Here is a 25,465-nt window from a genome sequence, read left to right as displayed (position 1 = left end):
TACTGGTTAGCAACAAGTCTGAAGGAAGAGTAGCAACATCCAACAAACCAAAAGTAAAGGTGGGATGAGAGGAACAGAGCATGTGACAGTTCCGCAGGCAGTAGTTAGGTAACAAAGATAGGCACCGTAGTATTGCGGACTCTGTTTGGCTGCTGGTGCTGCTGTTGCTGCTGCTGTTGCTTCTGCATCTGTCTTGCCTCTTCCTGCTGTATCTCCAGGAGAGATTTGGTAGTGCCTGTTGGTTTGGTGACATTACCCCATCCCGACAGTTTCTGCTGCTGCTGCTGCTGCTGGAGGGCTTTCATTAGTTCACGCTGCTGACGCCTTTGCTGTTGCATACAAAAATAGAAACATCAGAAGATGATCACAATTCAGGAATTCTGATTCCAGGCTCTGTTAGTTTTGAGCAGCACTACTACTGTGCTTCTAGAAACATCAGTAGAAGCACAAAAAGATGCACACTAATTATATCTGAAAAGAAACCCTTTCATAAACCCATGATGCAACTCAATGTCTCAGTCTTATGACCCAAGCAGTCATTCATCCAATTTCTTATTACTCACAACCTTAAAACTAGTCTCACTATCTTAAAAAAAACCTCACACCACTTTTTTTTGGCTGTACTCTTAGGCATGACCATGAAGCAAATGAAAGCAGACTGGATAAAAATTATGCAGCATCATTTTCTATTTTTATTGCATTTCGAGCAAAAGATAAATTTGTAAAGACTGGTTGCATTCTGCTGGCTGCTTTCAGTTCAAATGGAAAAACCATAAGAACTGCCATCAATACTGATGTGTTTGGCACAAAACTTCACTTTTACAAATTACTTGCCCACTAAATCATATCACTGAGTTACCCATTTCTAATTACTGATTAAATATGATTTAAGTTGAATACTATGAGCTCCCTTTCTGAATAAAAAACAGCAACCTCCACAAAATCTTCCTGTTTCAAAGTCTGGCATGTGGAAGGAAAAAAATCGGGATCAGGGTACAAGAACTAGACAATTTTTCTTTCTTCACCAGAGTTAAAAAAGTAAAAATCAACAGAGCTTTGATTTCATAAGGTGAAATACTCCAGAACATAATAAGTATAAAAATAGTTCCTAAATCTCCAAAGACATTAAGTGTATCATTAGGTTTCTTTTGTATACACTTTCACCTGCTGCTCCATCATACAAAGGGAAAAGATAGATAGGCTTCTTTTTTTTTTTCCAAGAGAAAAGCCAATCAGTGATATAATTATTCTGTATAGATATTGATATGGTATTGATAAATATCTGAAAAACATTCACAGAACAATTCAATGAAATTTAGCAAAAGGCTTTTGGGTGGGCACATGTCCTCCCAAATTTTAATATCCACTTAGTCAAGAGTTAGTTACTAAATTAAACTGGCCATGTCAGACCCTCACAGGCATCAAAAGGATGCTTCATCATTTAATTATTCTAATGCTAAAAAAAAAAAAAAAAGTAGGAAATAAGAAATGTTAATGAAAGATTATTCTGATGCCTAGGAACTGAAGAGATATTAATCTGCCTCACATGTTACAAGAGACAAGTGAAAGGAAAGACTTGGTATTAACTTTCACTTGTGTAGAGACATCAATTTGTACCTTTGTCAGGATTCACTGCACACAAACAACATGGGTAGATATTAGCTTTGTATCTAACAAGGTTCCAGAGCAGAAGTGTCTAGCCATGGGGTTTAAGCCAGGATATGAAAACAAATTTTCTTCATCCGTCAAAAAACTAAGACACTCCTCTGCTTTGCTATAATAGAGTTAAAAGCCCAGTCAACAGGTTACCCATCCATCAAGGCTTTTTGTCTCTGAATGCAAAGAATTTATCAGTATTCAGGTCCTGCAAGCATCTGTTAAATTCTTGTCTTTTCACGTACTGAAGAGATCACAGATGCTGTTCAATTCAGAAAGTATTGGGGAAGAGCATAAGGGAAGAGGTTCATTACTAAGAAGGACAGCTTATCTGCCAACATGCTTTAAATACAAACTCTTGTTTCACTCCCCATCAGATATCAACCCAAAATACTTGTCCAGGTCTTAACTTCTTTAACTTTTTGCTATCATAATTAAAACTCTATTCCTTTCCTTTGTTGATATTTAAAAAAAATCACTGTTAAAACACCATCTTTTTAGATATTGGAACACTCTCTTTCAAAAAAAATTTAATGTGCAATGGATACAATATAATTTGAGCTGAGTGAGTTTGGAAGGATTAAGTTTCTGCTAGGAGAGTTCCCAATCTCATCTGAAAGTATTTCTGCAGAAGCTGAAATAATTCTGGATCTGATGTACAGAACTACTTGGTCTCCCTGAATAGCGAGACCTTTGTATCTTTTGAGTGGACTTGCATAGAAGCAAATTTCCCCTTGAAACACAGACCTATCTTGGTTACAGTACTACAGCCACTGCACACATGAAGCCCAACACTTATAGGTTGGTCTGTCAACTTTTCAACCAGATAAGTAAATGTCAGACATTTCCATGACAAAACTAAGATATTTAGAGCAAACAAATACCAAGGAGAGTTCAGTTACATCTTGAAGTGCTCTGAAAATTTTAATCTGAGAGTTGAATGGAATAGACTCATATTTTACAGCATTTCTAAGAACTCCATCTCAAACATAACCTGCCTCGAAGTTCTATAGACTTCATCTAAAAGTGAATTTACAAACAGTTTTGATGCAGCATTTATTTGAATAAGAATCAGTATTGCCTTCTAAGTTAATCAGTCATCCACTGGAAAATGGAGAAAATTTGCACATATTGAGTAGATACCTGTAAAAACTAATTCAAGCTGGGCTTCTTTACACCAGAAGGAAAGATGAGAATTTACCTCCTCACGAAGCTGCCGCTCTCTCTCTTCTTCAAGCTTTTGGATTTCTGCCAAGGATAATGTGGTCTGGGACTGACATGCTCCTGAATTTGATTGCTGACCCCATGTCGAAGACGAAGGAAGCTGCGAACAAGACAAGCTAGTAAGAATCCTTTTTGAACTAATATACAATGTCAACATTGTTCAGGAGACAATTCTCAGGAACCCACTGAAGAAAGGTGATATAGTTAAAGATCCAACTTAAAGGTAACATACCATATTTACTTCATTCCAAGATGAAATCATTTTCTCATTCATCATGGGGAAAATGAAGGCTCATCTTTGACCTGAGGACCTGCAGGCAGTGCTGGGTCATGCAATGTTTTCTGGTTCATCCTAATTCCTTTGTTGCCCTCTAGCTCCTGCACTACTCCTTGGCTCCCTGCTGAGCCAGGGCATGGCTGAGAAATCAGCCCAGTGCCATAGAACAGACCGAGCGCGGATTCCCTCACTGCTCTCTAGCTGCAATGCTGGGTCCTGCTGCTTTCTGGCCCTACACGTATTCCCCACTGCTCTGTTGCTCAGCAGGGCGCCAGACAGCTCCTCTTGCCTGAGTCTCTCTTTTCCTTCCTGTGCACTTGTTTTAATATTTGTGCTCCCTTATGTCTTTTGTACTTCACTCACTGACACTGCTATTCCCTCTCTTTTTCTATCATGTGGTACCTTCACTCAGCTCCTCTCTGTTCATCCCAGTCAACTAAATTCCTTTTAATCTAGTTCTGTGGACTGTCAAAGATGTTTTGTCTACACATATTAGATGAATGGAAAAAGAAGGTAGAGCATTACCTTCATTTGTGCAAGTTGTTGCTGCTGTTGCTGCTGTTGCAACCGCCGAAGCGCCTCCTGTTGCTGCTGCCTCTGTCTCATTATTTCCTTCTGGCGCTGAAGTTCCAACTCCTTGCGCTTTCGCTCTTCCTCTTCGAGCCGTAACCTAGCTGCCTCCTCTTCCATGCGCAGCCGATTTTCTTCAAGTCTACGCTGGGCCTCCTCCTCTTCACGGGCCCATTTGGCAGCCTCCTCTTCCTTCCCAGGATACAAAAATAAAGAGTAAAGTCTCTAAGAGGCCTCAGAAAAAATTAAATAATTTAAGCACATGGGATTCAGAAAGCATAACAAACAGATGGAAGCCTTTTAGCAGTAGATGTGATCTGTAAAGTGCACTTTGCTTAATAAACTTTAATCTTCAAGTGAAAAAAATCTGGCTCCTCCAAAACAGAAGTTTTACAGTGTTTTACCAAGCGACTGGACTACAAGCAAAAGGCATTCCTCCACGTCAAGGCTAGCAACATTGGGCACAGGGCAAAATGAAGTACTGAACTAGAATTTTATCTGCCTTTTCACTGCAATTAGATCTCAGGGTTGAGTGCTACTGTGAGATAACTCATTAACTGCGAAAAAAGAAAAGGTTTATAATTATATTAAAAATGAGTGAAGGGAAGAATGGGTGATGGTTACAGCCGCAAAGGAGAAAAAGCTCTTTTAGTTAACAAGGATAAGGTTATAAGACAGGACATAATAGGTGCTGGTGGATAAGCAGTTAGAAGAGAGAGAGAGACAGAGAGCTCTATACATTTACATGTTAACTGGTAATACAGAACAGGATCCTTATGTTAATACCATATGAGGATGTGTGATACAGTTAGTTTTCCTGTTACAAGACTGCCAGCAGGAGTTCATGCACATGGCAGCTGGGAAAGTAGGACATGCAGGGGCCACTTAAGGAGGCTTTACAATAGTCAGGGCAAGAGGAGAGGAAAGAACATGAATGATATTCTGTAGTTTTGGCAGAGTAGAGAAAAGTAGACTTGGCACGTTTGAAGTAAGAGGAGAGATGCAATGATACAGCATTCTGCAGCAAAGGTTTCAAACATGGTAACTTATAACAGGATTTAATTATTTTAAGCTTATGGTAGAATACTGTATGCATCTTGCCCCTCTTTAGATTAGGGAAAAACTGGAAACCTGAGGCTGCAACCTGTCTGTAGCCACAATCAAATGTGCTGGAAAGCAAAACATTCAGAAAATACTACACTCATCTAAGAAATGAAGTGCAGAAGGCACCCCATGACAAAGCTTGTTCTTCCTTCTGATTATCTGTAACCTGTTTCAAAGGGAAACTCAATCTATATTCACATTACCCATGCTGAGTTCCACAGCTAAAGGAAAGAGTCTCTCCCCAGTTGGCAGAGCAAGTCTTAATGCTCAGTTGGCTCTGGCACCTCCCATAACTGACCATAGTAAATCCCTTGTACTACTTTTCACCTGTTTGCGAAGCAACTCCTCTCTCTGCCGCCTTTCTTCTTCTTCTCTTCTCCTCTCCTCCAGTCTTCTAAGTGCTTCCTCCTGCTGTTGTCTCTCCTCTTCTTCCCGCTGCCGTCTTAGTGCAATTTCTTGTTCTCTCTGTCTTCTCAGGGCTTCTTCCTAAAGGTGGAAACAAAAGATAAGAAATATACACCAATTCACTTATTAAATGGGGACGCTGAACACAGCATAGTCTGGCCAGAGAAACTCTCAGGGAAAGCTCCAAAATTTAATATTAACAAAGCTTATTCTAAACACTAGAATCCCAATGCCTGAGACACAGGTTAACATCTTTTTTTCTGGTGTGACATGCATCCAAGAGACAGACAGTGGTTGTTCCTAGAACAGAAACTCCAGAGAATCTAAAATCATCTAATGTTCTGCTTTAGTGTTCAATCTGGGGATGGAAAGGCAGAAAAAGGAGAACCATCAAGAGACTTCAAGATACTTCTCTTTCTTTTGCTTAGGACCTGAAAATCTGAGAGCAGCAACAGGGAGTCTTAAGCTTCTATTCTTTCTTTCCTCTTACAGGACAGGTAGCCAGAGGGTCATTGTTTCCTTGCTTCTGTCCTGATCTTAGTTGCTTCTAATATCCCTTATTCCTTCCTTTTATATCCTGAAATCAAGCAAATGGTATTCTTATCCATGCTTTATCTTCTATTTAAAACCTCTAGTATTTTTTTCATCCTTTTTTGGAATCATTCCTCTTGCCTTGCTCAATATTTTTACTCCTCATCTTAGGTAAGCAGATTTCTAAGCACTGATTCTTAGAGGCCTATAAAATACATCTTTTCCTGTTTTTACTACATTTCCAAATATAATTTAATAGTTTTCTAGGAGCAATGCATTATTGCATGTTATGTACTGTCAAGTCTTGCATCATGGCTGAAAGGTCATACTAACTTTGGACTCTGGCAAATCAAGGAAGTGAATTCTAAAATTACATACAATGCATAGATGAATTTCAACATATGAAGTATCATACCGGACAGAATGCCTGGACCAATATGCCAGGGATGCTAGGTAACTATAGATAAATTAATCAAAATCTGCATAATGGCCTCTTATGATATATACAAAACTCCATAATCCCCAGGATGAGAAAACAGAGGACAATTACTCTATGTACTGAAGTAAGAGTTTATCCATCTTTCTGCATCCCAATTAATTAAATTAATTCTCAGGAAAGTGCTCTTTTCTTTTTGGCTAATGGAAAAAAAAATGGCTACCTTTTAGCTACTTCCTCCTTTTATTAAGACTTAGAGGCACTATGTTAGGGAAGGTCTGGAGACAGGTGCACTGCACAACCTGGAGCCATTCTGGAGCACAACTATAGCTGAAGATCAGGAATGCAGCCAGAAAAACAGACCCAGCAAATTACTGGCTGATGCTGCTCTTACTAAGAGGATGGATGGGCATCACTTTGCATTTTGTTTGATCAGAGAATATAAGCAAATATGTATAAAATAGAAATACAGGGAGCTGGAATCAAAAATTCAATTTACCACAATGCCCAGGTAGCTTACTTGTTTTGTATTTGAAAAGACAGGTAGGCACTGTGGTTGCTCCAAAAGAAACTCCCTTGCTTCATATGTTTGATTTCCTCTCTGGGGATCACCACCTTGTAGTGGTGGAGTGGCTTGCGTGTTCCAGTGATCCTGAGAGCAGTCCTATTTAGAATCCATTCTGCTCACCCTACATGGGGAGGGGGCTAGAAAAGGTGCCCCAAACAGTCTGTCTTGATCTGTTCCCGACTGGATCACCATGCCCAGTGGGATCACCTCTATGCGGTCACAAAGAAACAAAAATGATTTTCAGAACCTGGAACGTATGAATCTTAATGGACTATGCAAATAGCGATTGCCCCAAGCAAAGGACAGCAATTGTCTCTTGGGAACTGAGGAAGTTCAACATCGACATTGCTGCCCTATCTGAAACTTGACATGCTGGAGAAGGACATCTGAAAAAAAAGAAGGTGGAAGATATACCTTCTGGAGAGGGAGCAGAAGAAGAGCCATGGACACGTGGAGTTTGTTTTGCCATCAAAAACGAACTTGTGAACCGACTCTAGAAATCCCAACTGGCATTAACGAATGCCTCATGAGACTCCATCTGAAACTTGCCAAAAACCAACAGGCAACAATTGTGAGTGCATATGCCCCAACTCTCGATGCCAATGAGATCATGGAGACCTTCTACTCACAGCTTGACACCATCCTCTCATATACCCCAAGGGAAGATAAGATCATCTTTCTTGGAGATTTTAATGCCAGAGTGGGAAGAGACTCTAAACTTCGGAATGGTACTACTGGAAAAGAAGGGACTGGAAATTCAAATACTAACGGGGTCCTTTTGATGAAGTGTGCAGAACACAGACTTGTCATCACAAATACCCTGTTCCGTCAAAGGAACAAGTTCAAGATGTTCTGGAAACACCCTAGATCGAAACACTGGCGTTTGATCGACTATGCAATTGTTCAGACTTGTGATCGCCAGGATGTCCTGATTACGGGAGTCATGACTAGTGCTGATGACTGCTGGACTGACCATGCCTCATCCGTTCCTGCATGTCCATCAGGACTGCTCCTAAACGAAGAACACAAAGGAAGCAGATCAGGCAAAAGTTAAACATCGAGTACTTGAAGGACCCACTCAAGCAGAGCGAATTCTAGCAACTTCTGAATGAGACTCTACCAACAGAGCACCCAGAAGGAGTTGAGGATCATCGGATGGGACTCAAGACAGCTATTCTCTCATCTTGTGAAAATACCATAGGATACAAGACCAAGAAACATCAAGACTGGTTTGACAAAAACGACACTGAAATTCAAGGTCTCATGGACAGGAAACAAAAAGCTTTTTGTGCCTGTCAGAATGACATCAACTGTGCCATCAAGAAAAATGGACACCAACAAGCAAAATCAGAGCTGCAGAGGAGAACATGAGAACTGAAGAATGAGTGGTGGATTCAGAAATCAAAAGAAATCCAACATTTTGCTGACATCTGTGACCCTTATGGCTTCTTCAGTGCTACCAAAGCTGTCTGCGGCCCTAGCACTTAAGGCCTCAATCTTCTAAGATCAAAGGATGGAACAACACTCCTGAAAGACAGCAAATCCATGAATGCTTGCTGGAAAGAACATTTCCAGGACCTTTGGAATCGTGACTCAACTGTCGATGAAGATAAAAATCAACAACTTTCTGCAAAAAGCAATCAGAGAAGACCTTGGTTTGCTACTTACCCTGGCAGAGGTCAGGAGTGCCATCAGGAAAATGAAGAATAACAAGACAGCTGATGCTGACAGAATACCTGCAGAGATTTCCAAAGGAGGAGGAGAACAACTTACATGTCAGCTTCATATCTTCATCCTTAAAATCTGGAAGAAGGAAGAAATCCCAGCTGACCCAAGGGATGCCTTGATTGTTACCATCTTCAAGAAGGGGGACAGAGCTGATTGCGGAAACTACGAGGCATCTTATTGTTGGCCACTGCTGGGAAAGTCATCGCCCATATCCTCGCTAACCACCTTCTCCCACTTGCGGAAGAAATTCTTCCAGAATATCAAAGCAGCTTCAGACCATCTTGAGGAACTGCGGACATGATCTTTACAGCATGTCAAATCCAGGAGAAGTGTTGCAAGCAACTGACCTCTCTATTTGGCCTTCATCGACCTTTCTAAAGCCTTCGATTCTGTAAACTGCCCTGTGGAAAATCTGGTCCAAAACTGGCCACCTAAACAAGTTCAGTGTTCTGAGACTTCTCAGCAACAATGTTAGCAAGGGTTCTCAGCAACAGGAATCAAACAGAACCATTTGAGGTGAAAACTGGAGTGAATGAAGCAAGGTTGGGTCATTGCTCCAACTTTATTTTCCATCTCCACCATAATTCACCTCATTGACAGAAATCTCCCACCTGGAATTGAAACTGCATATAGGATGGACAGAAGAAGACTCTTCAACCTCAACAGACTTAAGTCCAAAATGAAGACCACAGCAACATCCATAATGGAGCTCCAGTATGCCGATGACAATGCTGTCATTGCTCAATCTGAAACGGACTTCCAAATCATTCCTAATGTAGTCTTGGAAATCTACAAGAGTATTAGCCTAACTCTAAACATCAGGAAAATGCAAGTCCTTTACCAACCTGCTCCAAATGGAGAAACAAGTCCCTCCTCCATTCAAATCAATGGAAAATTGCTGGAGAACGTGGATCACTTCGCCTATCTTGGAAGCCATCTTTTATCAAAGGAAGTATCAATGCAGAAATACAATACCACTTGAAATGTGCGAGTGCAGCCTTTGTAAATCTGAGTAAGAGAGTCTTTTTAAATCATGACATCCTTGTTGAAATGGAGCTCTTGGTTTATCAAGCCACTGTCATTCCAGCTCTGCTGTACGGTTCGGAAACTTGGACCACATACAGAAGACATCTCAAGAGCTTGGAAAAGTACCACCACCAGTGTCTTTGCAAGATCCTTTGGATTAGCTGGGAGGATAGATGCACAAACATCAGCATCTTGGCCGAAGCAAATTTCAACAGCATTGAGGCCATGATCATCCAAAGCCAACTTTGCTGGAGAGGCCATGTTGTTTGCATGCCTGACTCCTGCCTTCCAGAGAATCTCTCTCTCAGCTAAAAGAAGATCAGCAAAGTACCAGAGGGCAAAGAAAGCACTTCAAAGACACCCTGAAGGCAAACATGAAGAGGTGTAACATCCACATCAACACTTGGGAGACCCTTGCTCAGGACTGACCAAAATGGAGGAAGGGTCTTTGGGAGGCACCTCAGCACTTTGAAACAGCTCGTCGACAGGCAGAAGAGTAAAAGAGGAACAGGCAAAAAGAACATCAGAACGTCTAACGCAGCAACACAGTGCCCATCCGTCCTGGAAACGCCTGTCCTCACTGCGACAGGACATGTGGATCTGAAATCGGGCTATGGAGCCAACCTGCGGACTCACTACTAAGATCCCTGGAAGAAATCTTCCTCATTTGTGAGTGATCACCCATCATCGTGATGTCTGATTTATCGGAATTGTCTACATGTTCTTGCCTCAAATAATTAAGTTCAGGGTTTTAAAAAAGTACAGCATTAGCATCTAAAAAAAAAAAAGTGTTAGCCAACACAACAGAATAGCTCTCATTTTTAGAAAAATGGCATCAAGATCTAATTAATTCCTTTAATATTTTCTATTTACCACTTTGACTATTACTATATATTTATTTGTCAACACTGCTTTCCTGGCCTATGATTAAGCACATACATGGTGACTGGTCTTTAGATAAAATATTTTTTTCCAAGTTAGAGTTTCCAGTTTTGTTATCTATAACATGTATTTCTAGTAACTGGGAAACTGATTTTAGAAAAAGATATTTGTAATGATTGCAAAAACAGAATACTGATTGCACAAGACCTTGTAATAAAAGCACAAAAACTGGAAAGGAAGAGATCAAAAGAAAAAATGTGTATATCAACCTTATACATAAAGGCCAGTCAAGCAGCAACTTGTGAGCCACTAATCCATCATGTGGGGCTAATATACGGGAGCTCTAAATTTTATCAGCAGGGATCTTGGTTTCTCTGTTAAGAAAAAAACTCCAATTTTTGGAATAAAAAAATAAACCCAAATCCATATTTTTCCATGATTAAAATGAAATACCACTAATAGATAGATATAGATACTAGTGGTGTTTCATTTTAATCACAGAGAAATGAGGATTTCAGGTTACTTTTTTTAATCTAAAAATTGGGGATTTCTTTCATCAGAGAAAACCAGGATCCCTGTTCATCAGGAACTGTATCTGAAAGCCCATATTTATGTCGTCCAGGTTGTGAACTCTACTAATCAGGCAAATCATAAGTCATCCATAGCTCCTATACAAATCGGAGGATTTCCGTTTTTAGATCAACAGCATTTTATACCCCGAGTCCTTACAACTGTTGTCAATAAGCACCTATGCTTTTCTCAATTTATTTTAGCACCCACCTCCTTCATGCAATGGATTCCAAATCTACACATCTACCTCAATACAGGCTCCAACAGTGAAAGATGCATTTCACATGTCCATAAACATCAATGGAAACATCATCTTAAAAGTTAAGGGCAGACACACAGACATTTGAACAATGTTTAATTCTTCATCCCCTAAAACAGCGAGGGCACCACCTCTCTTGCAGGCATACCACTAATTAGCCCTGCATCCTCCAAGTGTCATTCCAATCTCCCTTCCCTGCCCAATCTGCTGCTCTGCTTCCTGCCCTGTCTGCCACTGGGCTGCCCCTTCCTCTCCCCAATCTGCTGTGTGCCACACAAAGGCTACCCAGACCACTTGTGGCACACATACTGCTGCTAAGCCACCCCTTGTTACCCTCTGGATACAGGAAACAAATGAGAGTTCTTTCACTTCCTCCTCTCATTTACTGCATTTGTGTGAAAACAGTAGTCTTGGTACACAACAATATAGCTGGGTACTCTTTCCACTTCCTTTAACATTCATCTCTTTCCACTGAAGGTTTTTCATTTTAAATCACATAGTAAATATTGTAGCAATATTATTTTTAAACATCTGAGAGATCTGTAAACATCTTTTAATAGAAACCCACAACTTAAAGCAAACACATTCATTTTTCTCCCTAAAAAAGGCATTACTGTTGCTCCTAAAGTCAGAAATCACCCCGCAAATAAAAAAAATAAAGATCCATAAACTTGTACATCTCGTAATCTTCCTAACTGTCGGACAATCAGTCTGTAATATTTAAGGCACAGAAATCAAAGAACACTATTTAGCACAGAAGACAGTTCAATGACAGTATATAGAGGATCACTAAATGACTGCTGGAGGTGTTTCATGCCTGTCCACTGCCATATTGGACACACGAAGAAAACCTGAAAAGGAATCTATTGATATATAGCTGATATAACCTTTTTACTTTTTAGTCCTTTATAGGTAAAATAAGGAACAGAGAAGCATGAAAATGTCATTTAAATCAAACCCTCTTCTAGTCCAGTGACAGTACTAGTCGCACCTAGACTTACAGGTTTAAAAGTTTAATTTTTGTTCATGAAAACTAGGCGCAGCTGGTAATGAAAACGAGCTACACCTTCCCAGCTATGTACTCAGGAATACTTTATCAACTTCTACATATTTTTATTATTAAATATTTTCCTGGGAATATCACGCCCATAAATATTTACAATACTCCGAGCTTTATTCTTACCAATGCTTAGGTGAAAGGAGACAACTGTTCCTTTGGATTTGTCTTGTTCCTATGCTAGTATAAATGTTATCAATCCTATTCTTCTCCACAGGGGTCCTGTTGCCATCCTCCAATTACCTCTTTCCAGTTTTATGTATTTTGCAAACCTATGTAGTCTGTGCCACATGTCTTAGGTCAGACAATTAAAATGAGACTGGATGGTGCACTGGCAAAAGAAACTTGAAAAGCTTACAAAGGTCAGTCATTGCTATTGATTTAGTAGATTCCAGGTGGGTGGTTTTTTTTTTTAAAGAGTTTACTGCAAATAAAATCTACCATCTTTGCAGCTCTGGACTGCTTCCAAATGGTGCTGGCAAGGCCTACAGATTTTTCTGTCTCCTTGTGATTTCATCCCTTGGAGCAAGAGACTTTATAGGGGACAATTTTAGTTATAATTCTTGAAAAACAAAATACTGGTTAACACAGTTGATTTCATTCCTAGAAGGTGACCCAACATTACAGAATAAGATACCCCCCCCAACCCCCAGCAGGAAAATAAAATACAAGTTACTGATGTACAAGATAGTATAAACAAGACTGGATTCAACATGGTTTACCATGTCATTTCCTTCTACATCACCTTTACTATTGTTAATGTCTTACAAAAACTCTTTAAAAACTGAATTTAGAATTCACCATCAACAGTATTTTTACTAACCTTATATACTAGTCTTTTATGAAGTACTGTATCAAAAGCCTTCCTGAAGTCCAGGCAGATTAAGTCTACTGCTTCACCCCTCTCAGCTCTCATTGTCACCTCCTCAAAAGAAGTTAATCAAATTTGTTAAGCATTATTTCCTTTCTATAAAATCTCTGATAAGAATTTTTGATTAGTTTGTAACCTGGTTCTAGAATTCTTTCCACCATAGAAATCAGCTTTCAATATCAGCCTGGTTCTTCCCTTGATTTTTTAAAATAAGGTTGTAACATCAATTTCTTTCCAATGAAGGATTTAAGAGCTTTGTTACGTGTTTTCATTTTGACTGTCACTTATAAGAATTAGTGTGTCGAGTAACAACTCCACAGATAGCGATGTAAGACAGTTTCCATTAAAACCAACTTCCCATAAAAATGGTTAAAGTCTATGAAATTCCACTAAGGCAGTCTTCTGCCAGAGGTGACTGAATCTGTACAAAAAAGTGGACTGTATCCAAGAGCACAATGAAAGATGATTTTTTTTTCTAAATATTTACCATTATAAATCGCCAAAACCAACCCAGTCTAAGATCTCTCAGAAAAAAAAAATGAATGGGATGCACTGAATTAAAAAGGGGGGGAGGGAGGGGCTGAAAACACGTTACAAAAAGCTGGATATAAAACAATTCTTCCAAGTTTGTTACTTTGAAAAGCCTTATTTTGTGCGAGTGCTGCAATGATTCCATGCACAAATTTAGTACCCAGCTATGCTATAAATATATTTTTCCAGTACAAACTGTAATGGTTCCATGTACATCAAGATGAAACATTAAAACTATTAAGAACTATGGAAATAAATATAAAACTTAATTAAAACGTTGTTACAGTGCTAACTAGATTGTGTAAACCTAGCTTGAGTCATAAACCCTTTTAATTCATATCCTAAAGAAATAGGAAAAAAAATGTTCCAGTCTCAGGAATATAAATGTCACAGTCATAAAGAGGCTCCTTGACTTTATGCCCAAATGAAATAAAACACAGCATAGCTTCCTTTTGCGAGCTCTAGGAATCTACAAACTTAGACCTGCTTTCAGCCAAAAATCCAGATGGGCCAAAACAAAGTAATAATGGAGTTTTTAATGTAAGTCTCCCATTTGTTCCTATCTGTAAAAACCAGATCCTGAGTTTTGGGAAAGGAGAGAAGTAGAGCAGCATTTTTTTCTTAAGAATTTCTTGCAGCCTCCTCCTCCTGCAAAGATTCTGCTCCCTTTTTTTGGTTTCCTGCCACTTAGGGAGGCACAGCCATCAGTTCTGTCTCTCACCATCTTAAGTGTTGCAACAACTACCTGGAGTTCTTTTCAGATCTGGCATCAGATGCAGGATGATGCATTTAAAAGGGCAAGAATCTTTACTTTCATGTATCTGCCCTCTGACACAAAGACCATGATACAGTTCATGTAATTGAGGATGGCCTGTCTTGGTTTGAGCAGGGGGTTGGACTTGATGACTTCCTGAGATCCCTCCCAGTCCTAATTTTCTATGATTCTATGACCAGACTTTTGTTGGTAAGAAATACCATTTAAACAAATTCTTCAGAAAATGTATTAGAAATCATCCCAGGAAAAGAGCAAGATTTCTCAACTAAGAACAAGCTTTCCAGATAGCAGGATTCACTAATCACTTCTCAGTCATGTCTCTGATTTTGAACTACAGCACTCAAGCAGCAGACCTGATGCTCTGAAAAAGTTAAATGGGTCAGACTTGATCTGGGGTATTCTAAAGCACTGTTAAAATCATCTGACTTCTTGACTGGTGGGTAATGTGGATTTTACTACATAATACAAAAGGCAGAGGAGCTTAACATGAAATTCAGGTGGCCATCACTCTGAATACATTCTAAATCATGACTGCTGCAGGTACTTTTCTGCCACAACCTCACTGAAACATTGAAATCTGGCACAAAAGGCCTGAGAAAAATAAAAACTGGTCCTATGATTCATAAGGGAAAAAAAAGAAATAAAATGCACTTATTTAAAAAAAAAACAACCCCAAACCTGTAAACAAAACAAAAATGCCATTTCCCAATTAAAAAAAAGATGATTCCTCACTTTTCTCAAAAAGGTAGAACTGCAAATTTGAGAAGCAACATTAGAGTGACAGTCAAGGTACACTTAGATACTAGAAACAAATTTAAACTACTATGCCAAGAGCAAAAACACAGTGAAGTAGTCTACTTAGTACTAGAAAGACATGGAAGAATCCCAATATCTGTAACTCAGATTTACTCTAAGTACAATGGACTTCACAAGCATCCAATGTCCATAACCATACACTATGGACATTTAAGTCTTTTCAAAAATGCAAAATTACTGAATCTAACTCAGAAGACTAAAAAAAGACGCACACAAGAAAGGTACAAACAAATGAATGGTAGAAGATGGAAGGGTACAGCTCATATGATAGAAAAGAAAAGCTTGTTTAAGTGTTCCTTACCCTGGACTACTGTACTTTCCAATGTCTTCTATTTAAAGTAGAATTTAACTTTAAACATGAAGCTTTGTAGTCTTTTACACTTTAAAAAAATTAAGAAATTTTCAAAAAGGGGGGAGGGGGAGAAGTGGGGAGGTTTCCTCTCCTCCATGCCAGTATGATAATTTTGCTTAAGTAATAACACAAACTGTTTTACATTTTAAAAGCCTCCAGGTGAAATAGGAAAAATACCTGCATGGGCAGGTAGGAAAGCAAGGCACAGAATGGTTGAGTGACTCTTAACATAAGTCCCCCTCAGAACATGAAACGGACTGTCCTATTTCTAACCCATAAGAACAATGCTACCCAGGCAAACACTTTCATTTTTCCAAAAGAAACTTTTCACCATCAGAAACCCAGAGGAGTCGGCAATTATGCCCTCTATGACCAAGGTCATGTAAACTGTGGCAAGCAATACCTAAATTCTGACAAACCAGAAATTCTGTAAGTCTTGGGTAAATTTTTTTAACTGAATTAAAATGGAAGATGAGGAAAAGTACAGCTGGGCTTCAAATTTACTTTCCTAAATCTTGGTCCTCTTTAAAGTACTACACTTTGTAACCTAACTGGGAAATCAATACTCCAAAAACCAAGTCTGCTAACAGTGGTGAGATGCCTAGATTTAGAATCCTCAGTGCGGGACTAACTACAAGGTCAACAAATATTTAACTAAGTGGGCAGCAAATGCCATCTCATTTCTGAGGAGTCCTTTTGGAGAATTATTATTTAAATGCTACTTGACAAATAAATAAGGCCAAAAATAAAATCTGATTTGAATTGAAACTGTCAGACATACAAAGCCAGTTCTGAAATCTCTGGCAAGTCTTTGAAAGGGCAAGAACTGAAAAAGACATGTCAGCATAACCATGAAAGAAATACTACTAATAAAACTGTCTTCATACACACTTACCAGAAATACATCAGACCTCATATGTGTTTCTACACGCTCTTCCTATAAAACTGCAGTACTAAAATAAAATCCAAAGAAGTACACCACACTGAGAAGATTCACCTGCTTTCTACGAGCCAGTTCCTCCTCTTCTCGTCGTTTCCTTTCTTCCTCCTGCTGTCTCCTAAGTAGCTCTTCTTGTTGTCTCCGAAGTTCCTCCTGCCTTTTCCTCTCTTCCTCTTCTCGTTTGGCTCTTATTTCCACTTCTCTCCTCTCCTGCTCTAGCTACAGTTTATATAAAAACTACACTTAGATACAAGATTAGAATAGGTAAAGTACTTCTATACTATGTTTTAAAGAAAAATTTCAGCAATTAGAAGAGGGCATCTCAGTCACTAATTTACCAGTGGGGTTCAACCTGCAACTACAGCACTCTTGAGCTGTCAATAGGCAACTCTAAGAGTAAATTTCTGGTGTGAAATTTACTGGTGTGAAAACAGTGTTTGGTTCTCCAAATCAGTTTTCCTGTACCACTTTCTTAAACTATTCTGACTTAAAGCAGCCATGATGTCATCATGGAAGCAGGATTTCTTCTACTATTTTGTCTTATGACTCTAAAGGAGAACCTGGTACTAAAGTAGCTGCAAACAGCCCCAATCTAAATTCTTACGGTTTCTTAAAACAAGTTTTGGGAGATAAGAGGAGGGTAAGTGCAGCAGTAGCAGCAGCAAAAGTTCTGCTCTTATGTAACTTCTAACAGTAAAAAGAAAACTGGCTTGAATGTGCATGTGTTTGATCCAAAGGGCAAAGCCCCATTCTAAAACCCCAGAAGAGACCGTTAAGATAGGTTTCACTCACCAGTGTAAAACTATTAACAGAGTATCACAGTAGCATTTTGCTAAGCCATAATTAACTTTTTGCAGGTACATGATAATTTCTGACCTTTGCAGCTTTGGCCTTCTCAAGCTGCTGAAGTTGTTCTAGAGCTGGTCCCTGAGCTGCAGTATCAATGGGGAGGTCCCAGACACTACTTCCTTCCCAAACTGGAGAAGCAAGCAAAATAATGTTATATAGGTAGTAGAAGAATCATTATCCACAAGCAACAGCAAGCAGACAGACTGAAAGCAGGGAAGTCCTGTGTGATCCATTACTAGATGACAAGAACTAGAAATCATAGATGCACACTGCTTTCACATAATCCTCTTCAGCAGGGGACCACCTCTATCTTGCTAAAGAAAGTATAGCCTGATTCCCCTAAAAGCTCTCAGGGAAGAGTGCCAAGATGGGTTTTCCCTCTCAAACTTGGACAAGATCCAGCTGTTCAATATCCAATCACTCCATGAGACCAGAAGCCCATTGATCATGCAATACAAACAGAGCAAACTCAATATTTGGCTGAACATTTCCTATGACAATGCAAAGCACTGACATCTTGCTCATCTCAGCACTCTCCCCTCCCCCACAGAAAAGAATTTATTCTTGAGTTCAAGGGGAGCTGAATTCATTTTCATGTCAAACAGAAGCTCAAATGAATGAACCCAGAAGTTATTTGGAAAAGCATCAAAACAGGCTGTAAGAAGAAAGGTCGGATTCTGAACCAAGAGAGTTTGTTCAGGAGATGGTATTACTCTAGAAACAGGTCATACCTGTAGGCTGTGAGGCTGCTGACTGAAGCTCCCAAATCGAGCTAGTGTCCGGCACTGACACAGACCTTGTTACAGGTGGCATGAGGTTCTGTTCCGATATTCTGAAATATAAGCAGGAAGATTCAATACATGACCAAGGAACAGTCTGCTCTGAACATGCAGTGAAAATTTTCAAATAAGTAACTTGTCATTACAGGTTTCTTCAAGCCTCTATTTAAAACAAAAATATTGTGCTGATGCTACTAAACAGAAATTTTTCTTATTTATCCTTGCTGGATCAAACACTGAATCAGCCACATGCTGAGATTCCATAAGTACCAGTTCACAGGCAACCTGGTCAGCAGTAAGTAAAATTACATATTTCAATTGGCAGGGACGGATCAAATCTAGCAAAGTGAGGTGCCTCAAAACAGTATTTCATTAATTCTGGTCAGAACTTTGCATATTATTTTTCCTCACAGAACTGCCAAGTCAGAAGGTAAGGTAATATTCTTCCAAGCAGAAACCAAAGGAAAAAAAGATGTTAAAAGGTTGATGAATGTTGAATATTTCACAATCACTCTGTTTGCATATTCTTAGATAGAACTGGAAGTAATATGAACCAGATTCATGCAAATACAAGATGATCACAACAAAACTATAAGATAAACCATAAACAGCTCAAGCCTGTCCACTCACCTCATCTTCAGGGCCTGGAACTGTTGCAAAAGAAGAGCCAGTTGCTGCTGCTGCTGAGATGACAGAGCTGCTTTTTGCTGCTGTGCCAGCACCTGTGCATACTGTTGTCTTCAGAAGAGAAGCAGAGTCACTGGAATTGGTTTACTTTGCTCAAGAAAGCATATGCATCTCTGATTCAATTAGTCTACAAGCTGCAACTGTACCCTGACCCCATCCAAGTTGCCAAAGTCCCACATGTGCTTAAATCTCCCTGAATAATGTATACTAATCTAGGATGCACACACTAATTCCTGCATGCAATCACAAAACAGGCATCTTGAAAAAGTCAAAGCATAAAAAAAAAAAAATAGTGAACTAACATACCTGAGCAGAAAAAAATTCCTTACTCCAAACCATGCAAACCAACTATTTCCTTCCAATTTTTAAATTCTATACTATGTAACATTTCTGTTTCCCTTTTCCCAGAAATATATAGATAACTCCTAAATTGATTCCAATTCTGAGATTGCCTAAACAGGTAAGACATCAAGTGATCCCATATCCTCAGTACAACAGCAGATTTCTTACCACACCAGGAGTCTTATACTGACATTCATTCAAAGATCATAACCAAGGCACATGCAGCTTTTAGTGCACCTATACAATTACTAACTGCTTTCTTACTCTAAGCTTCTGTCAAAGGGCCAGAAAAAGACCAGCTCTTGAGGACTGCAATTCACATTTCAATGGGCAAAAGTGGGTATCTAACCAGAATTCTCCAACAGCTTTCCCACTAACAAGAAACCGTCAGAGTATAAACAGATTCTGAAGTCCTCCATGTGCAGACAGTCTACTCCTTCCCAACTTCAAATCCTCAAAACCCCTTTGCAAGTATGGCCAAGACTCATTCTGACCAGGCAAGTTGCTGGTCTGACAGTATGTGCTAAATAATGAAGAATAATACAGTGTGTCCTAAGCTGGCCAGTTCTCTGTTCTAAGCATAGGTGGTGTTAGGATCATGGGCAGTTGAGAATGGAAGTCACTGTTGTTGGAGGAGCATCAATGCCAGATCTACAACCCAGGGAAAATATGATAAGAAGCTAAGCCCAGTCTTACTGTATCAAAAGGTGCTGGTACTGCAGGTGCTGCATTTGGTACAAGGCTGAGAGTTCTTGCTGTCTAGTCAGCCGCTCCTGGTCCAGCTCGCCCTGCATTTGGGAATAAATCATATTAGATAAATTATATTAGATATATTGCAACAAACTATCAGAAACACAATATAAAAACTGAAGTCCAGTACTACACTCAGAGGGTCAAGGAAAAAAAGGACAAATGGTACACCCACTGGTACAGAAATCCAAAAATATGTAGACAAATTGCTCTGAAGCATGCAAAAAAAGTGCACAAGAAGAAACAGGCAGCTGGTATACAACAGCATAAATAGATATCACATCATAACCAAGCTCTGAAGCCTCTGACCCAGCAAAGCATATAAGAATTTATTTAAAATTAAATGAAAACTGTGACCTCTCCAAGGTTATGTCTAAACTGTTAGAGCTAATCTTACGGTCAACCCTACCCTTCTATCCACTAATCATCTATATTTAGCTCAAAACCTAAAAAGTGACAGTTCAGCTCAGACCTTCAAAGCTCAGCTGAACTTGTGTATGGGGTAAGACCCAGCACTGCTCATTTTGTCCTTCCCTTTGGGTTTAGAATGCACCTGTCCTTGAGCACAGAAAGACTGTTAATAATTACCCTGAAATGCTTTGTTCCTAGCTTCCTGCCCTTTACCCCACTTTCTCTACTGCCCAAGACAAAAAAACAAACAGATTCCTAGAAGGGCTCCACTTCACATGGAAGTGGCATAATGTCAACAGCTGTGGTGCAGGCAATAATGAGGTGATGCAGAAGAGGGGAAGGTACCTCATGAGGTTTGGGCTGATCAAGGGTCTGAGACCCATTGTCTTCTAGAAGGTTTTCATGCTGGGTGCTAAAAGGATATGTACTTCCAAGACAGAGGACTTATAACATTAGGCAAAGCATCTGGTGAGGTGACCTTGGGCTCACAAAACCTCATCCTGATTCAGTCAGTCTATAAAGGTACAAATCTACCCTGCCTTCTATCATGCAAAGAACACATTTGTAAGAAATCCTTTGTTTGACCTGTGTGACTCCTGAACACTTACCATCTGTGGAGGTGGTGCTGGACCTGGAGTGAAAGGAACCCTGCCCCACATTTTCATGATGTCTCCAAGTGGCTGGAAGCTCTCATCGCATGCTCGCTTTACCAACAGGGACATTGTGAAATATCCAGCCTGGAACCACTCTGCCATCTCCTGGTTACTGAAGGGACCTAAAATAGCACAAACAATACATGTAGAGAAGGGCAAATCAGCAAAAAGGGAACCAAGAACATGACGCTTGTTTGTATACTGCATCTGTTTTAACATTAGTGATTTCTGCTTTTGTTCTGAATAAGAAAAGATACATGCACATTGGTCTTGCTGAACAGAACATACATTCTAAATTCTAGGTCTGTTCACAACAGTGTGAACATAGCAGTTCTGACACTAACGATAAATGCGTATACATTTTTTGCCATCTATTGGTATACCATTTCTCTACATAATTAACATGTTGCTGCTATAACTGTTCCAGAATAAATCAGACAGGAAATGGAAACTGCTAATTCTGCTTCTCTGAAGATATTTGGCAATATTCTTGATTGTGGGAATAAGCATCTCAGCGTAAGGTCAGCAGACCACCTACATTTCCAGATTTTATTTTTGAGGGTAGCAACAAAATGTCAGTTGCCCCCCTGTACTTTTGTATTTCTCTCTCTACTTAATAAGTAATGCCGAGTATTTCTGTCACTTCCTTAAAATGTACAAGACAAGTTTCTAAAATTAATTTACGAGGGAAAAAATAAACCTCCAAAGTCAGAACAGAGGAGTGGGTAGGAACCCTGCAAAGAAGACAACTCCACAAAATCAGAATTATGACTATATAACTTGTCGTCTTCATAGACCAAATGTTTATAAAATTTTTCCCTCCTGGAGAGCAAGAATTTAGGGATATCCCAAAAGAAAAATGCCGGCAGAGCTGTGGACCGAATTTTCTTTTAGAGTCTAAATCCAATCAGTAATTATAACTGAATCCGTAAAAGGTGATGAGGGACAATATCCTTCAAGAGGACTTTCACTAAATACAGTCAAGGAGTAACTGACTGGAACAGTCAGAAAAGACGTTTATATGAAGTATATGCATGAGCCAGCAGGGAACCTGGCCTGCACTTTGCTCTATTATGGTCCTCCATGATTTAAAACTCTTAAGAATTAAAGTTTCTGTTCATTGGAGGCTAAGGTCCACAAAAGAAAACCCTGTACTTCAAGCATTTTTTAAGGTAACATCCATTCATTTTTTATTAGATTAAATGCGTTAGGGGCAGGGACAGATTTTTCATTGTATGTACATAGTATATCAGACAAACCGGGACAGAATGATGCCTCTAAGCTCTACCATAATAATATATGGTAAGGGGGCAAAAGTAAGATAAAAATTATACAAGCTGACCTGCAAAATTGCTTCCTCACACCATCTAAATAAAGGGCATCAAATTCATCAGGTCCTGGGCTGGATGAGCATGGCTGAGCCAGTCTGCAGGTTGGACTGGGACCAGACGCCCTGCAGAGCACCTCTGGTGCCAGTCCTGCCCATGTGCTGCACATACCAGCCCCCAGGGCCAGCATGGGGCATGCACTGCTTACAGTACATAGGCTGGACCTGGAGCCGCAGGCAATTTAGGGGGTTGGTCACCTCCCCCACATACAGTCTGCACTTTGGACACCCTGTGCTGCACGTAGCACCGCGCCCAGCCCACATGCTACAGGTGGTGTATGCCCCTCGCTGGGCCCAGAGGCCTAGCCATGTGTGCAGCAAGGGGCTGGCACAAGACATGCACTCCATACAGTGCCCTGCTGACCAGCCCTGTGCGCTGGCTCTGGGTATGGTGAGGCAGTGTGGAGTACATCCTGTGCTGGCCCTATGCCACATGCATGGCCACCCCATGCACCCTATGCTGGACTGGCTGGCCTTTGTGGCTGGCACGGGATGCGTGCTGCCTGTAGTGCACAGGCAGGACCTGATGCTGCATGGGGCACAGGGGATCCAGGCTGAGGTCTGCACATGGTACCTCGGACCAACCCCCTGTGCTGCCTGCAGCGAGCAGGATGCCAAAACCATTTTGCATGATGTATGTAGTGCATGGGGCTAGGACCAGGGCCAGAGCCAGTCCAGAAACCCATGGGCCAGATCATACAGCTCCATAGGCCGGACTGGGCTTGTGGGCTGTATGTTTGACACCCATGATTGAAATCCAGCAGACTTCACACTAGTGTTTTCTTGTTGCCCCTAGAAACTTGAAGGGAGGTAATACCTATAACATCAGGCTAGATGTATCCCCTCTTAAAAAAAATCTACCTATTGCTCATAGCTTCCAAGGTTGTTTCTACAGGGGTACAGGTTGTAGCTGTGTTGGTCTACGGGCACAGGCAGACAAGGTTCTGATATCTGATATCTTTTATTAGACCAACTCAAATAGTTGGAAAAATTCTTTGCAAGCTTTCAGGTATAAATACCATTCATCAGGCTGAAGGAGCATCTGCAGTTGGTGTGTGCTCTTCATGGATGGAATGAATAGTAAAGGAGCCGGAGGCTGGTATGCTGTTTCTACTGAATTATTAAGAATATTACTTATCCAATTAAAAACTAAGCAAATTCAAAGCAGAATTGTAAACAGAATTTCCCAGAGCTGAGGCCTGCAATCAAGTCTGACCAGTTTTCAAACTACTACTGAAAATCTTGTCTGAAGGTAACTGGACATGCCAGGGTTTATGGAAAAGACCTCTACCAAATTTTGCTACAAAAGCCTCAGGCGTCATTCAAACAGAAAGAGGAAATAGCATAGAATATCTGGTACTATCTGAACCTCTAATACATTGTGTTGTACAACAGTGCTAAAGAAATAGTTGATAGATAGTGTACAGACATATGCTTGCTGGGACTGCAGTATTGCTTCATGCCCTGGTGCCTATGTGAGAGAAACCCATGTTGTGCAGATACACGTACATCTGGAACCCTTTCAAAAGAGGAACATTTCAAACAGCTGGCACTTTCTAACTGTGTGTGTACCAGCCAAGAACAATTCAAATGTAGCAAAGCTGCTCCAACTTTACCACTGCTTCATCCAGGTTTCAAGTTGAAGCCATTTTCCTACTCTGGAATCATTCTCAGTGTTCACACTCTTTTTCTGCATGTTGGTATAGCAACTTAACTCTTTAGGTTTCGAGCTAAAAAAAGAAAAGCATTTTCTAGGAACAGGGGCATTCCAAATGGAAACAAAAAGCCTCCATACCATCAACTGATTGATGCGTTGACTGGCCATTCATGAAAAGCCCAGAGTGTTATACTTTTTCTTTTCCAGGTTATCAGGAAATTTCAACTATAAATTGAATTACAAACATGTAGGAGTAGAAGAAAGCCAGCTTAAGACTTCTTCTAACCTCAATTTACAGAAAACACTTTAGCTATAAGATTGTGTGCAGGGCACGAAAGGCATGCTAAGTAAAAAGGATACCTTTTCTCAACTTGACTCACGTCTGCCTGCATCACTGCCTCTTTCTGAAGCTGTGGGGTAGGTAGTATCTTTTGGTACAGATGTTAGGTTAAATAGATCTGTGATGAACTTCTTAACAGTTCTGTGAAACAAGAGAGGAAGCGTAAAGGGCACAGACCTACCCTGAATTTCTCCTTGTGGATCCTTGTAGTACCACTTCTGCATGGCTTCATGGAGCAATGGTATTGAGGAACCCTTTGCTCTGTGCTCTTGAAGTTTTGCTGCCAGTCTCTCATCATCCAGTGGACTGTCCTGCAGATATGCCACCATTTTCTCTGCTTGCTACAGTTGACAGATCAAGAAACACGTCAAGAGACACTGACTACAAATACTCAAACCAAGCAAAGATCATAGGGTCAGTCACTAACTTGTACAACACCACGCCAGTGTTCAAGACCATATTAGAATTTATTCATTGGTTCTAAAAAGCTGGCATAGGTGTGAACATTTGGTGGGATTCAAGATGGACAGAGCAGAGAAAGATGCTTTTTACTAAGTATTTTACACTTCCATAGCAACCTTCATGCAAGATTCTCCAAATGCTTTAGCACTCTAGTCAATAACCCTGTATGATTAGAATTAAGCCCTTTTTCATATGGGTAAGCTAAGGGAGAATATCAAATTGACTTGCCCAAGTGGTCTAATACAATTAATGACAGAGTTAAGAATAGAACTCAGAAATTTATGTGCTGGCATGGAAAATGTTCCATCTCCCAGTACTCAGCAAATTATGGTCTCTTGTTCAAACGCTACAGAATGCAGTTTGCGGAACAAAATGTGAAAAATTATGACCTATAAAGAACGTTTTGAAGTCATCACACATGATACTTTTCATGATTCTACTCAAAGAATCTGAGGAGAATCTTTCATTCAGTGTTCTTTCATTTTCTGACAAACTACAAGCAAAGGAGAAATTTAAAAAGAGAAGATCTACCTGCTCTAAGTGCTTGAGGCCTTCTTCATCATCTGGATC

The 25,465-nt window shown here is 40.0% G+C and overlaps 1 protein-coding gene across 1 annotated transcript in view; it reads right to left on the bottom strand.

The window, feature by feature from the left end:
* Positions 1 to 25,465, bottom strand: part of GIGYF2 (GRB10 interacting GYF protein 2) — a 123,814-nt gene that overhangs the window by 8,190 nt on the left and 90,159 nt on the right. The window contains 12 exon segments of the mRNA XM_006015982.3: positions 126 to 329; positions 2,858 to 2,980; positions 3,683 to 3,919; positions 5,159 to 5,317; positions 16,636 to 16,797; positions 17,455 to 17,555; positions 18,159 to 18,259; positions 18,837 to 18,944; positions 19,932 to 20,023; positions 21,005 to 21,171; positions 24,615 to 24,774; positions 25,427 to 25,465. The exon segment at positions 25,427 to 25,465 is cut by the window's right edge and continues 13 nt beyond it. Coding sequence (XP_006016044.1) covers positions 126 to 329; positions 2,858 to 2,980; positions 3,683 to 3,919; positions 5,159 to 5,317; positions 16,636 to 16,797; positions 17,455 to 17,555; positions 18,159 to 18,259; positions 18,837 to 18,944; positions 19,932 to 20,023; positions 21,005 to 21,171; positions 24,615 to 24,774; positions 25,427 to 25,465 — 1,653 coding nt within the window.

The sequence above is a fragment of the Alligator sinensis genome, unplaced genomic scaffold, assembly GCF_000455745.1.
Source record: "Alligator sinensis unplaced genomic scaffold, ASM45574v1 scaffold237_1, whole genome shotgun sequence".
Classification (NCBI taxonomy): domain Eukaryota; kingdom Metazoa; phylum Chordata; order Crocodylia; family Alligatoridae; genus Alligator; species Alligator sinensis.
The sequence above is the reverse complement of the archived record's forward strand: the minus strand, read 5'-3'. Positions and strand labels throughout refer to the sequence as shown.